Source organism: Balaenoptera borealis, assembly GCF_965194805.1.
Source record: "Balaenoptera borealis genome assembly, chromosome: 8".
Taxonomy (NCBI): domain Eukaryota; kingdom Metazoa; phylum Chordata; class Mammalia; order Artiodactyla; family Balaenopteridae; genus Balaenoptera; species Balaenoptera borealis.
Window position 1 is genome coordinate 2,424,334 of NC_138865.1, and position 12,821 is coordinate 2,437,154.

A 12,821-nucleotide genomic window follows, 5' to 3' on the forward strand; every position below is an offset into this window, starting at 1 on the left:
CTTCTTGATAGGCTCCATCTGCCATAACTAAATGAAGAATCTTGGAATAAAGATGCTGATGTTCATTTCCCAAAAGATTCTGAACTACTGTTGAACAAATCTCAATATTTTCATCTTCATCTTCATGAACAGCCTATACCAAATTTCCAAATATAAATTAATATTTGAATGTTAACCTCCTCTAACTGGAGACTTTGTTTATTATTTATAATGGGTCTACTGACCAATAAAAATCACTGACATTTCACTAGTAATTCAAACAGAGCATATTTCAAAATTAAATGTTTTAAGTGACATTTTACTCACTTTTATTTTCTCGTAAACCTCAAAGAACTTTTCGAAGCCTATTTCCTGCTCTAGGTGAAGCCTTAGTTCCTCTAAATGATTAAAGACACTGTCGTATTCACATTCACTAGTTATCTCACCGTCACTGTTATCTAAAAAACATAAATAAAAAAGAAGACATTTTATGATTTAAAAGACTGAATAAAATAATTCTTACCATAATTGATTAAAATCCTGTGACACGTGAATATTGTCATTGAGATAGACTACTTGTACATTCAATATAAAGTTTCTGTCATTATAATACTTGTCATTTATATAAGTAATCAATGTACATATATATAAATTTGTCTTAACAGGAATGTTACTTTAGAAATCTTTTCTTTTATAGACATAAACAGTAAGTCAGGTTAGAATAAAAACTTTTCCAAGAGATGTCAGTGAATTTAGCTAAAAAAAAAAAAAAAAAAAAGGAAAAAGCATACCCATATGTTCTGCACTGAGGCAACCAACTCTATTTTTAAAAACTTGATATTAAACATGGGGCAAAACATGAACGAGCATACAGATGACCTAAGATGTATATCATAAAACTTGGAAGGCACTTAAAAAGTATTATAAATGCTTTATATGTTTTATGTCATGTACACGCCCAAGGTAATTTGAAAAATTCTAGTAAAAAAAAATGAATGCAGAATCATTCCTTTTCACATTACCTCTTCTTCTCAAATAAATTGTCATTTAAATACACAAATTTTCTATGCATCTTAGGGTCAATGATATGAACAAGGAACTGTTTCCAAACCAAAAAAAAAAAAAAAAAAAGTGTCAAGGTTTTAAAAACTCTTTCAGTTTAACCCTGCTGGTTAAGCACTGTATGTGGAAGCCCTTTGTAAAGCATAAAGGGCTAAGAAAACTAAGTTATTACTAGGAAAGTAAGTCAAGAAGTGGAGGATAACAGGATAAAAATGCTTCAGAAAAGCATTTCCATACTTCAGTGGAAAAGAAATGGGACAACTACGTATGGAGACTTTGTGAAAAGAGAGAGTGAACGCCAAGTCAGCGACGCAGAGCAGGCTTCAGCCTCACTTAAGGCTGGAAGGGGCTCGTGTTGGAGGCCAGGAAGAGACACTCTGCTTGCAGTGTGGGCCAGCACGCACCCGAGTGCCACTCCTCGTTGAGAGCGCTCCCGCTGCTGGGGCTGTCGTCCTCGTCGCCCGCGTCCGTGCCGGTGGCGGCCTGCTCCGCGTCGCTGGTCCTCAGGCCCGACCCCTCCTCCTCGCTGTAGTCCTCCCCCGGCTGCTCTCGCAGCAGCTGCTCCATGGAGGCCTGAAGCGCTTGTAAGTCTGTGTCAGCCTCTTCAAACGCACTGAGAATTAAAAATTAAATGGAACGTTACCAAAACTTTACCTTTCTGAAATTTTACTTCAACTCAATATACATGCGCTCCTTTCTACGTAAAAGTACTCGTGGTGGGTAAAAAGAAATCTGAAAAAACACACAGTTTTTAACAAAGGAAATGAGGATTCACACAATTGATAAATAAAGCACACAACACATCTTCTGGAATACATACGCCCGAAGATGACTTGTATAAAATGGTCCTGATTTGTCAGAGAGAATCATGTAACTATCAACATTATTAATTCCTTAAATTTTGAAAGAATGTTTCAATATTGAAGAGCCAGACTAAATATTTTTCTTTCATGTAGTTCCGAAGGTTCAGCAAAATCTTGGTGTGGATGTGCGACAGCTGTGCACCAGCCTCACTGTGGGGGTCTTGCCCTCCAGGCACTGCCCAGAGTATTAATTCTACTTTCGTGCAATTACAGATGCTGAAATGAACTGATTTATGCAAGTAATATCTTACATTCGTATAATACCTTAGTTATTAAAGCTGTTTATCCTATTTAAATTTTATCCATACAAAACTCACTTTAGAAACAGGGAAACTATGAATCAAGGTGCTCAAGTGACTTGTCAAGGCCACATGGTCAATAAATGACAAAAACGAGACTGAGATTTAGGCCTTCTGACCACGTCTACAAGACCCAAGAACCACACTCAGCGGCTCCATTCCTCCGAGGAGCTGCTTCTTGCTCCCTGGGGCACGCAAATGGAAAAACTTGGAGACTAACAGTTAATTCGAGTTTTAGATACATAAAGTCCTCTGAAAGATTAGGGACCCCCAGTGAGGATTTCAATAGTGGAAAAGCGATATTAAGCAGAACACAAGGCTGATGAAGCCCTTTCTTAAAGTTTAGACTCTAATTGAATACACAAATACTTACTGAAGAACTAAAACATAAATATTATTATGTGAGGCCTCATACAAAATTTTCATTAACAGAAAAATAATTTTTAATGTAGAAGTATCTTTATTTTGTACATATGTGTACAAACTCCTACACTTTGACTTTGCAGCAGTTAAAGAAAAGTAAACATCATCTGATTAGAATGAGAAGGACAGTGTCTAATCTTTTGGATCATCCTAGGAGCAGTTAGCTTAATATTTAATTACCAGACTTACATACCACGCACATCTGCTAGGTGCCATTGCTATGTGACTAGGCATTAACCTGTTGGTAAAATCTTCCTGGAGAGGAATTAGTTTCCACCACAGATGGTATTAAAGCTAGTGGGCTGCTAACTATGCCAGTGTCAGAAAAGTGTAAGAGGATTAATATCTTTTATGAAGTGAGCACTCAAAAAATTGACTCAGATACTTTAAACCCTGGTCCTGAATTTTCTTTTTAGTAGGTTTTCTTATTATATGATCATAAGTAAAGTTTGGATCAAAAAAATGCATATTTTCCAAAGAAAAATGTCAAGTGAAATTTCCCTATATGCATATGGAGTAACTTACTTGAAAAAAACTTAGTTTTCAAATTTAAAAAATAACATTAAAAGCGTCTAACTTAAATTTTAAAATAAAATTCTGTCATCAACTCGTTATTAAAAGAATATAAGCCACAAATAAGCTATATTCACTCAGATAAAAACTGATGACTTATAAAAACTTTGAGGAAAAAAAACTGTTACCAAGGATTTTGTCAACCACAGAGGTGCTGAAATGTTGTCCTGTTATCCAACAGGCTTAATAAAAATACAACGTAAAGTGCTTAATGACTACAGCCAAGCAGAAGAAGCAAGGATAAAAAAGTAACTTTTCCTCCAAATTTTGAGGGCACCAGCAAAAATCTACAGAACTCTATGGGGGAAAAAAAATGTCAACCTTTATTTTATTTATTTTTTTGGCCACGCTGCGTGGCTTATGGGGTCTTAGTTCCCCAATCAGGGGTTGAACCCGGGCCCTCGGCAGTGAGAGCATGGAGTGTTAACCACTGGACAGACAGAGAATTCAAAAGTCAACCTTTGAAAGATAAAGTTTGGCTAGAAATTTAAAAAGAAAGGGCAAGCCTTAAGAAAAACAAAAACAGAAAATAAAATGCACCAGATGCAGTGCCCGGCTCAAGAATTAGAGGGAGAAAAATCATGAGACTGATATCATGCCTTCAATTAGACCAAAACACACATTGTTTCTATTGAAAGGCAGAGGTAAAAAGGAGAAACTTAAATTCAAACAAATCAAAAGATAAACCATAAAAATTATAGCATTTTGCAACCTATTTTCCTGGTGACTTGAATACACTTCTTGAACACTCTGGTTTTATTTCCCCAAAAAGTCTGTAACATTTGTCGGATGGGCTGAGAAGGCCGACTGATATCAAGGAAGGTGAAGGGGTATTACTGTCTAAGGAGCTGCCAGTTACCAGCTCTTCCAGGAGTGTTGGTTAAATTTTCCTCTGGGATTCTAGATTCCTCAGGCATTAATAAGAAGGGAATTTTGTGAAAGCAGTTAAGTGCAGAACTCACATGCGAGCATGTGCGCACACATACACACACACACACACTATTCCACCTGCTAACTCCCCACTGCCATGGTTTTGAAATCACAGCCGGCAGGAGACAGATGTGGACGGAGCTTTCTAGCATCTTCCTGGGGCAGAGTAGAGTAGTGAGTCCTTCAGTTTCCCACTGCAATCCCTGTACCATGTGGCATCACACTACCAAACAGTCATTATCCTGCTGAGGTTCACTCAGTTAAGCACCAGCCACATCAAGCGTTGTGATGGGTGCTCAGTGGCCAGTAAGACAGAGAACACAATGGTGACCCTGTCCTTACATTCCTCAAGTGGCATTAAGTTACAGTATTTAGAGGCAGACACACATATCAAAGTTTACTTGACTGTACTTTAAATACATTGTAAAAAGTTAAAGGAGTAGTGCAAGGTCAGCTACAGATCATGTTTAAAAACTGTGGGTGAGTCTCCATCTCCACAACATGTGTAAATTCAGAAATCCTGTTAGTGTCGGTATCTACGAATGTCACCATGCTCACATGTCCTCAGAGTCGGAAGGTCCTTCCTTCACACGCTCCTCTTCCATTTCATCCAGTTCAAGATTGTCCTGACGTCCATCTCCGACAATGGGGATATCCATCAGTGTTCTGAACAGCTTGGAGAGGTCTGGAAGTGAACATGTCCTCAACATCTATAAAAAGGCAACCGATATCTTATTAGGAGTGAGACAGTGAGAAAATTAAAGTGAGAGAAAAAATTAGAAAATTGGAGCTAATAATAATTTTGTTATTTATATATACACATCGATCATCCATTTAAAGCTAGAAGCTTCAGGGGCGACTTGCCTAAGCTGAGAACCTACTTCTCTTGAACTTCAGCTCAGTATTTTTTCAGTGATGAAAGTAAGCTTGCGAGTTCTGCTTGGGTTTCAATGTGAAGTGGACTTTAAAAGGTAGGGAGGGTGTTTATCTGGGGTGTGCACATGGAAGCAGCTGGAGCTGGGTCAGGCCCTGCCACCCCTCGGCCACGGCACCCCTCCTGAGTCTTCCTCTCACTTCCCGATGTCCAACGCGCTCCGGGTATTTTTGCCCAAGCTTGGCTAAGCAGCACCCGACACAACTGGTGGCCCTTAGTGTCCCTTTGCCCTAGCGGATGCTGGGTGGCCAACAGCTTAGAGTGGGGCCTCCAGTTAGTGCAAAGAAGAGCCCCCTGGGGCCTCCCTGAGCAGCGGCCTGCGAGCAGCGAGCGCCTTTCCCACCAGAGAGGACGGCTGGGAAGATAGGCACCTCCAAGTTCACGCTGACAGCACCTGGAGCGGCAGGGTGAGGAAGAGCCCAGCACACCGAGATGAGACAGCAAAACACGGCGGAGGTGCTTGGAACGTGAACCGCGTTGGACAAGACCAGGATAAGAGGGACAGCCTCTGTCCAGCACCCTTTCCACAGTTGGAACGTGACGGACAGACAGGGCTACGGCACACACATCTACAGAAGTCAGTCTCAGGGCTGGTCAACCCTAAAGGGATCGGTAAGATCTGAAACGTGACTCCTAAGGCCCCGATAAGAACCCAGCACCAGATGGGAGACTGTGCAGAACACACAGTGTTTAGCATATTAATGAAAATGTATATACTTGGCCAATTTTATTGGTACAATCTGTTTTTGAGAATAAAAAGGAATAGACTTCTATTATTTGAACTTAATTTACATATCACAGCACTCAAGAGAAAAATATGGTGATGCACTACAAGATGGTGCAGATACACTGCCTGGTTAAAGCACTTAACAATGGTACTGTCAGCAGAATTTACGCTTGACTTGTTTGTTATCTGAATGGTTTGAGCCACATATATTATAAACCCGGGGTATGCAAAATACGCAGCCACTAACAGTCTACCCAGATACATGCTAATCGATAAAAATAAATAGCATATACGCATTGTATACCTAAATACAAGGGGACTACACAAAAGGATACAATATTTTTTAGGCTGAGATAAATTTTAGCCCTGGTAAAATCATCTCAATTCTAGTTTATTCCTGTCATTAATTAAAATAAACTTCATCACCTAACATAAAATAATAGGGTTAGAAAGAAAATTCAAGTGGTCTGTACCTCTGGGAATGGGTTTACACACCCAGCAATCCAACAGTTCCCAAAGGTCCTATATTTAAAATCCTAATGTTCACAGTCTTCCCTGACAGACTGTTAAAGTTTTAGACAGGATATTCATCTTCATAAGAAGAATTTTATATAAGAACACTTCCAGTTCTGTAATTCTGAGTCTACTAGATTTCTTTCATATTGTTTAAATAATATTCTATAGTTTGGACATTAATAGAAAGAAATCCTCCTGAAAATAGCTATTAATCCAGAACATGTTGCCTCAGATCTTACTTCATTTATAGTCAGACTAATTTTTTCCAAAATTTTTTGTAGTATGATTATTTATGCAGCTAGCATTTGGTACCATTATAAATCAAACAGGAAACCAATGTTTTAGAAAACCTTAAAACATTTAAAAAAATGCAGTTCCTTTAGATCTCTCACTGTTGGTTCTATTTTTTCTCAAAAATGAAGACAACCACATAAAGAATGAATGAATTTAGTAGTAGTTGCACTAATAGAACTTCACATGAAATTCTACTTAATTCTATCAACTCAGTTTTTCATCTGTAGTATTTTTAATATAAAATTATATGTTAGTAATCCCCTGGCTATACTATAAAATAGTTTATGATGAGCACATTTGTTTAGCTTCTGCTTACTGCAATTCAACTGTAACACTACACCCTCAAAATAGCTTCTACAAATACTTGCTCACTTCAACCCATAAACAAGGTTAAAAATGGACTTAAAACATTAAAAAATTATGAACACTTACCAAAGGCAAAAATTACAGACATTTTCTAAGAATTGATATTTTAGCAAATCAAAACAAGACATTTAAGGCACTTGTGTTATTTGTGAATTGTACATTAATATTTACTTTCCCCCACTCTGCATTTTCTATAACAAGAAAGTAAATTCTCCAGTTTTCATAGAGATCAGTCTTCCACTCTACTCCCCAAATGAGATCACTAGGTCTCATCTTTACACTATTTCATCCTGACCTATTACAAATTTACCTTCAATAATCTTCATTTATGTGTTATACTCTCAATTTTATTAAGTCACTCTGTTACAACTGCCTTATGAAAGCTGCCACTGTATTTATGGTGTTTCTTGTCAGAAACAGTGCAGTCCAGAAGACAACGTAAGTCTAGATCTAGCAGAAATACCCTTTCAAAGTGAAGGGAAATTAAAATGTTTTTAAATAAACAAAAGCTAAAAAAAAATTATCACCAACAGGGACACAAGAAGTGTTAGAGAAGTTCTTAAAGTCATAGAAAAATAATACCAGATAAAAATTTGAATTCTACACAAAGGGATGAAGAATGTTGGAAATGGTTAATATGTAGATATAAAAGACTTCCTTTCTCAATTTTTACTTTCTGTGAATGATAATTGAATGTTGAAAGCAAAAACAATAGAAATGTATTGTGGGATTTATAATACATGCAGAAATAAAACACATGGCAACAATTCCACAAAGGACAGGCAAGAGCAGGGGAATGGAAATGTACTGTTGCAAGGCTCTGATGCTATTCGTGACACAGTACAATATTTGAAGGCAGACCAAGATAAACTAAAGATGTATACTGAAAACTGAGAATGACCATTAAATATTTTTTAAAGTCTACTTTATAAGCAAATAGTAGAGATTAAATAAAATACTAAAAATACTCAATTCAAAAGAGAGAATAAAAGTAAAAAAGGAATGAAAGAAATAATGAGACAAATAGAAAACAAATAGCAAAATGATAAGTTTATCAATCATATCATTTTGATAATATATTGAAAATTACACTAGATATAAATGGTCTAACCTCTTTAATTAAAAGACTGTCAGAATGGTTAAAAAGCAAGATTCAACTATATGACAACTACAAGAAGTCTATATGAAATAAGTATGATTAAAAGTAAAGGATTTAGGGATTTCCCTGGTGGCGCAGTGGTTAAGAATCTGCCTGCCAATGCAGGGGACACGGGTTTGAGCCCTGGTCTGGGAAGATCCCACATGCCGTGGAGCAACTAAGCCCGTGCGCTACAACTACTGAGCCTATGCTCTAGAGCCCATGAGCCACAACTACTGAGCCCACGTGCCACAACTACTGAAGCCTGCGTGCCTAGAGCCCGTGCTCCGCAACAAGAGAAGCCACCGCAATGAGAAGCCTGTGCACCACAATGGAGAGTAGCCCCCACTCGCCACAACTAGAGAAAGCCCATGTGCAGCAAATACCCAACGCAGCCAAAAATAAATTAATTAATTAAAAAAAAAAGTAAAGGATGTAAAAATATATACCATATAAACACTAAGCATAAGAAAGATAGAATGGCTATGTTAAAACCAGGCAAAGTAGATTTCAGAACAAGGTGACAGGATCAGGGATAAAGTGAGTCATTTCATAATGATAAAGGGGTCAATTTATAAAGAAGACATAAATATTATTAATTTACATTCAATTGACTGGAAATGTCAACAGTGCTTTCCCAGTAATTGATAAACAAGTAGAAAGAAAAGAAAAAGGATACAGAAGACTTGAAAAACACTATTCCAGAGTGACACTTCATAACAATAAATGTATCGATTCACCCAGAAGAGAGAACAATACTAAATTCTTATTCACTCAATAACAGAGCTTCAAAATACATGGAGCAAAAGTTGACAGAACTGAAAGGAGAAATAGATAGTTATGCAAGTATAGTTAAAAATTTCAATCTTCTTTTCTCAGCAACTAATAGTTAATGTAGACCAAAAAAAATCAGTAAAAATAAAGAAAACGTGAACACCACCACTGGACTTAATTCTTGACATTTACAGAACAATTCACCCAATGACAGAAGAATCTATACTCTTTTAAGGAGATCTGTTAGTAGTAGTGGCTGCAGCAAAGGAAACCGGAGAGTGACAATGAATGCAGAGGAAAACCAGGAAAGATGGTACGCAGGATGCCTACAGATAAAATGATTATAAAAGAAGGGTGTACACCAGCTCTGTTGAAAGAAGAAAAGTCAAGAAAGGTGAGAGAAAAAGGTACAGGGAACTTGATAATGTACCGGTAATTGGTGATTTTGGCAAGAGCAGTTTCAGTGGAGAAGTGGGCTGACAACCACACTGGAATGTACTGGGAAGTGAGTGGCAGGGACACTGCAAAAATACAACAAAGAGAAGTGGGCTGGGAGCGGGGGAGGACATGTGCTTACGGGAAGTTTGCCATTTATGATGGGACCTGTTAGAGCAGGTGTCCTGTGAGAATGACCCACCACAGAGAAAGACGTTCATGACGCAGGCTGGAGGGCAAAAGTAAAGGAGTGACTTCCTTAAGAAGGTGAGGGAGGTTAGGATCCAAAGCTCAAGAAGGATTTCCTTTAATTAAAAAAAAGGACAAAAGTAGTATGACTTAACATTTAAAAAAAAAAAACTTTTAACAAAAATCTCTGTAGGAGGTTAAATTACCCCATTTTAGTAAACGGATTATATAAACGCTTATAAATAGTTTTCACCTTTTCTTCATGATTCAAAGCCACCATTATGAACACTGATTATTTACTATTTTGGCACAGTGATGAACTCTCATGATCTCAGAGATTTATGGGATAGGCAGGCATGGCTTTCTGTCCTTGCCTTAAAATCGTTATAGACTGCTTTGATTTTCCAGAGATTTTTCTTGTCCCCTCCCTCTACATGAGATCTGCTTTGCTGTACGTAAGTCCAGAGTAAGTACTTCTACAGAACTATTAAGGCTGAACTAAGGTCATGAAAGGAAATCAAGTAATCAAATGTATTATTCAGTTAAAAGTCCATTCACTTTTATAGACAGCAGTAAGTTATTAAAAAGCTCTGGGATAAAGACAGCTATACATACACCTTTACTACAAAAGTAAATACATGAATTATATGGTGATACTTTTCTGCCCACCAAGGATACACTAAGTTTACACCTTTGAAAATCTGAATGCTATCAGATAAGTGAGAGAATTTAGCAGTCTCTGCATTTAAGAAAATCATAAGAAAATATTCCACAAAGTAAAAACATATCCACCCGGAAAATTAAACTGAAAATCAATTTTTCATTTAAAAAATATTTAAAAAATAGTTAAGGACAAGAGAATTCAGGTAATTCATTCATATGCAGAGTTAAATATATGAAAAATGTTCAACTCACTGGTAAAAACAGAAATATAAACTTTAAAGAGTTGATACCATTACTCATTCATTAAATACACAATTTTTAAGTAAATGATAATAGTTGGTGTTATTTAGAGTATGAACTCTCACATACTATTTATAGCACTATACACTGTTTCTTGAAGGAAAATCAGACATTATACAATATACCTTTTTGAATTACACTTACAGAAATTTATTTTATGGAAATAATTGTGGATATGAACAAAGATACAGACGAACGTGGTTATAACAACAACAAAAATTGAAATCTAAAGGCCCAACAATAAAAACAGATTAAAGAAAGCATGACATAGCAGAACAATGGAATTTGTTGCCATTCAGGAGGATATGAGAGAATATTTGACAATATGACAAAATGCTGTTTTTGTGATAGTAATATTTGTAATAATTTTATAATATATACTAAATAGAAAAGCAGGTTACAAAAAGAGTATGCATAATATCCTATTTTATTAAAAAGTTACATATATGTAAAAATTACATATGTGAAAAGTAATAAAACGATATGTGATTACTTACATTTCTAAATTTTCTATAATGTTCTAATCTCTTAATAAGAAAAAAATTGGTTACATATTTTTAAAACAGAGAGTGAGAAAAGATAAGAGGTCTGGAAAACTTTTACCAGAAAGTGCAGATGCACATCTACTAATCTTTCTAGGTACAAATTAGGCAACACGGCACTTCTATCCCTTTAAGACATAACGCTCAAGCTTAGTCTAATACTAAAAATGGAATTTGGGTTGGGAATGGGAAAGGGGACAGAAGAAGAGGGTGTAAGAGGGACGTTCTGCTCAAATAAAAGTGGACCCTGTGAAGAGGCCCTGCACATGGAGCCAACGAGGCGGCCTTTGTCCTAGCTGTACTCCCAGTGGCAATTTCTTTTCAGTATTGGGGAGAAGATGGAGGGTTTTTCTTGTTTCTGTTTGTTTTGAAGAGTGTGTTTTCATGTGTATGTGTTTGTTTTTAAGGGATTAAAACTCAATATTATAGCTTATCAAAGAAAAACAGAAAATGTGAAATGTTATCAAATGGGTAACGTTTTCCACTTGAGGAGCATACTTGCCTTTGGGTTGTTTGCATCAAATAGACCAGTTGAAAGTCCAATCAGCAAGGAACTCTGTTTTTTATTTCTTGGTGGTGAACCACAGTGAGGTCGAAGTGGAGAGGATTCTTCTAGTGAACAGAGGACTGACTGGACTTGAGAGGCTGCTTTCAAGTGTTTATGGAAAAATGGTTCTGGTTGCATAGATTCATCTACATCACCCTCAGAGTGTGGAGAACCATCCACCCCAGGTTCTGTGGAATAAAGGAAAGATTATATGACGAGTCTATACAGTACTCAACGTGCTAAGTGATACTGAAAAAGTATACTATTTAACATGAATCATAGCAAAAATTCCATGAAAAACAAAATCAAATATATATGCGATTTTATTACCTTATAAATAATCTTTAACCAGGTATGTTTTATTTTCAGAAAGGAGATTTAACTTGTTAAATTCTTCCATTATAACAGAAGTTCAAAAATGTGACACAAAAGCAAGGACATGTGAAAAAGTACTGTTTAAACACTCAATAGCTCCAGGTTATCTTTGTTCCTATAGGTTAGATATTAAAAAATTGTACTTCTTATATTTTAATTAACACTATTAGAAATAAGAAGACCACTTATTTAATGTCCTGAGATACTGGCTTAGCTTTGGCAAGCAATTCTTTTTGTTTTGAACATTCAGTAAGATAACTGACCAAAAAGTTACACTGCCCACATTGCCAAACAATACAGGCTTATAAATGCAGAGTCCAGCAGCCATAAAAAAGAATGAAATTCTGCCATTTGCAGCAACGTGGACCTGGAGAAAATAATGCTTAGTGAAATAAGTCAGGCAGAGAAAGACGAATACTGTACGATATCACTTATATGTGGAATATAAAAAATAATACAGGGGCTTCCCTGGTGGCACAGTGGTTGAGAGTCCGCCTGCCAATGCAGGGGACATGGGTTCGAGCCCTGGTCCGGGAGGATCCCACATGCCGCGGGGCGGCTGGGCCCGTGAGCCACAGCTGCTGAGCCTGCGCATCTGGAGCCTGTGCCCCGCAACAGGAGAGGCCGCGATAGTGAGAGGCCCACGCACCGCGATGAAGAGTGGCCCCCACTCGCCGCAACTGGAGAAAGCCCTCGCACAGAAACGAAGACCCAACACCACCAAAAATAAAAAAATAAATTAAAAAAAAAATACAAATGAATCTATGTACAAAACAGAAACAAATTCACAGGCATAGAAAACAACCTTGTGTTTACCGAAAGGGAGAGGGAGCAGGAAGGACAAATTAGGAGTATGGGGTTAACAGATAACACACTACTGTGCATAAAATAG

The 12,821-nt window shown here is 37.1% G+C and overlaps 1 protein-coding gene across 8 annotated transcripts in view; it reads right to left on the reverse strand.

Moving 5' to 3' along the window:
• Window positions 1-12,821, reverse strand: part of NEK1 (NIMA related kinase 1) — a 232,585-nt gene that overhangs the window by 17,141 nt on the left and 202,623 nt on the right. For all 8 annotated transcript variants that reach the window (XM_082402100.1, XM_082402099.1, XM_082402098.1 and 5 more), the window contains 5 exons: window positions 11,510-11,742; window positions 4,688-4,839; window positions 1,446-1,654; window positions 307-437; window positions 1-133 (listed from right to left, as the gene is read on the reverse strand). In XM_082402100.1, the coding sequence (XP_082258226.1) occupies window positions 1-133; window positions 307-437; window positions 1,446-1,654; window positions 4,688-4,839; window positions 11,510-11,742 (858 nt within the window). The remainder of the gene's footprint in view (window positions 134-306; window positions 438-1,445; window positions 1,655-4,687; window positions 4,840-11,509; window positions 11,743-12,821) is intronic.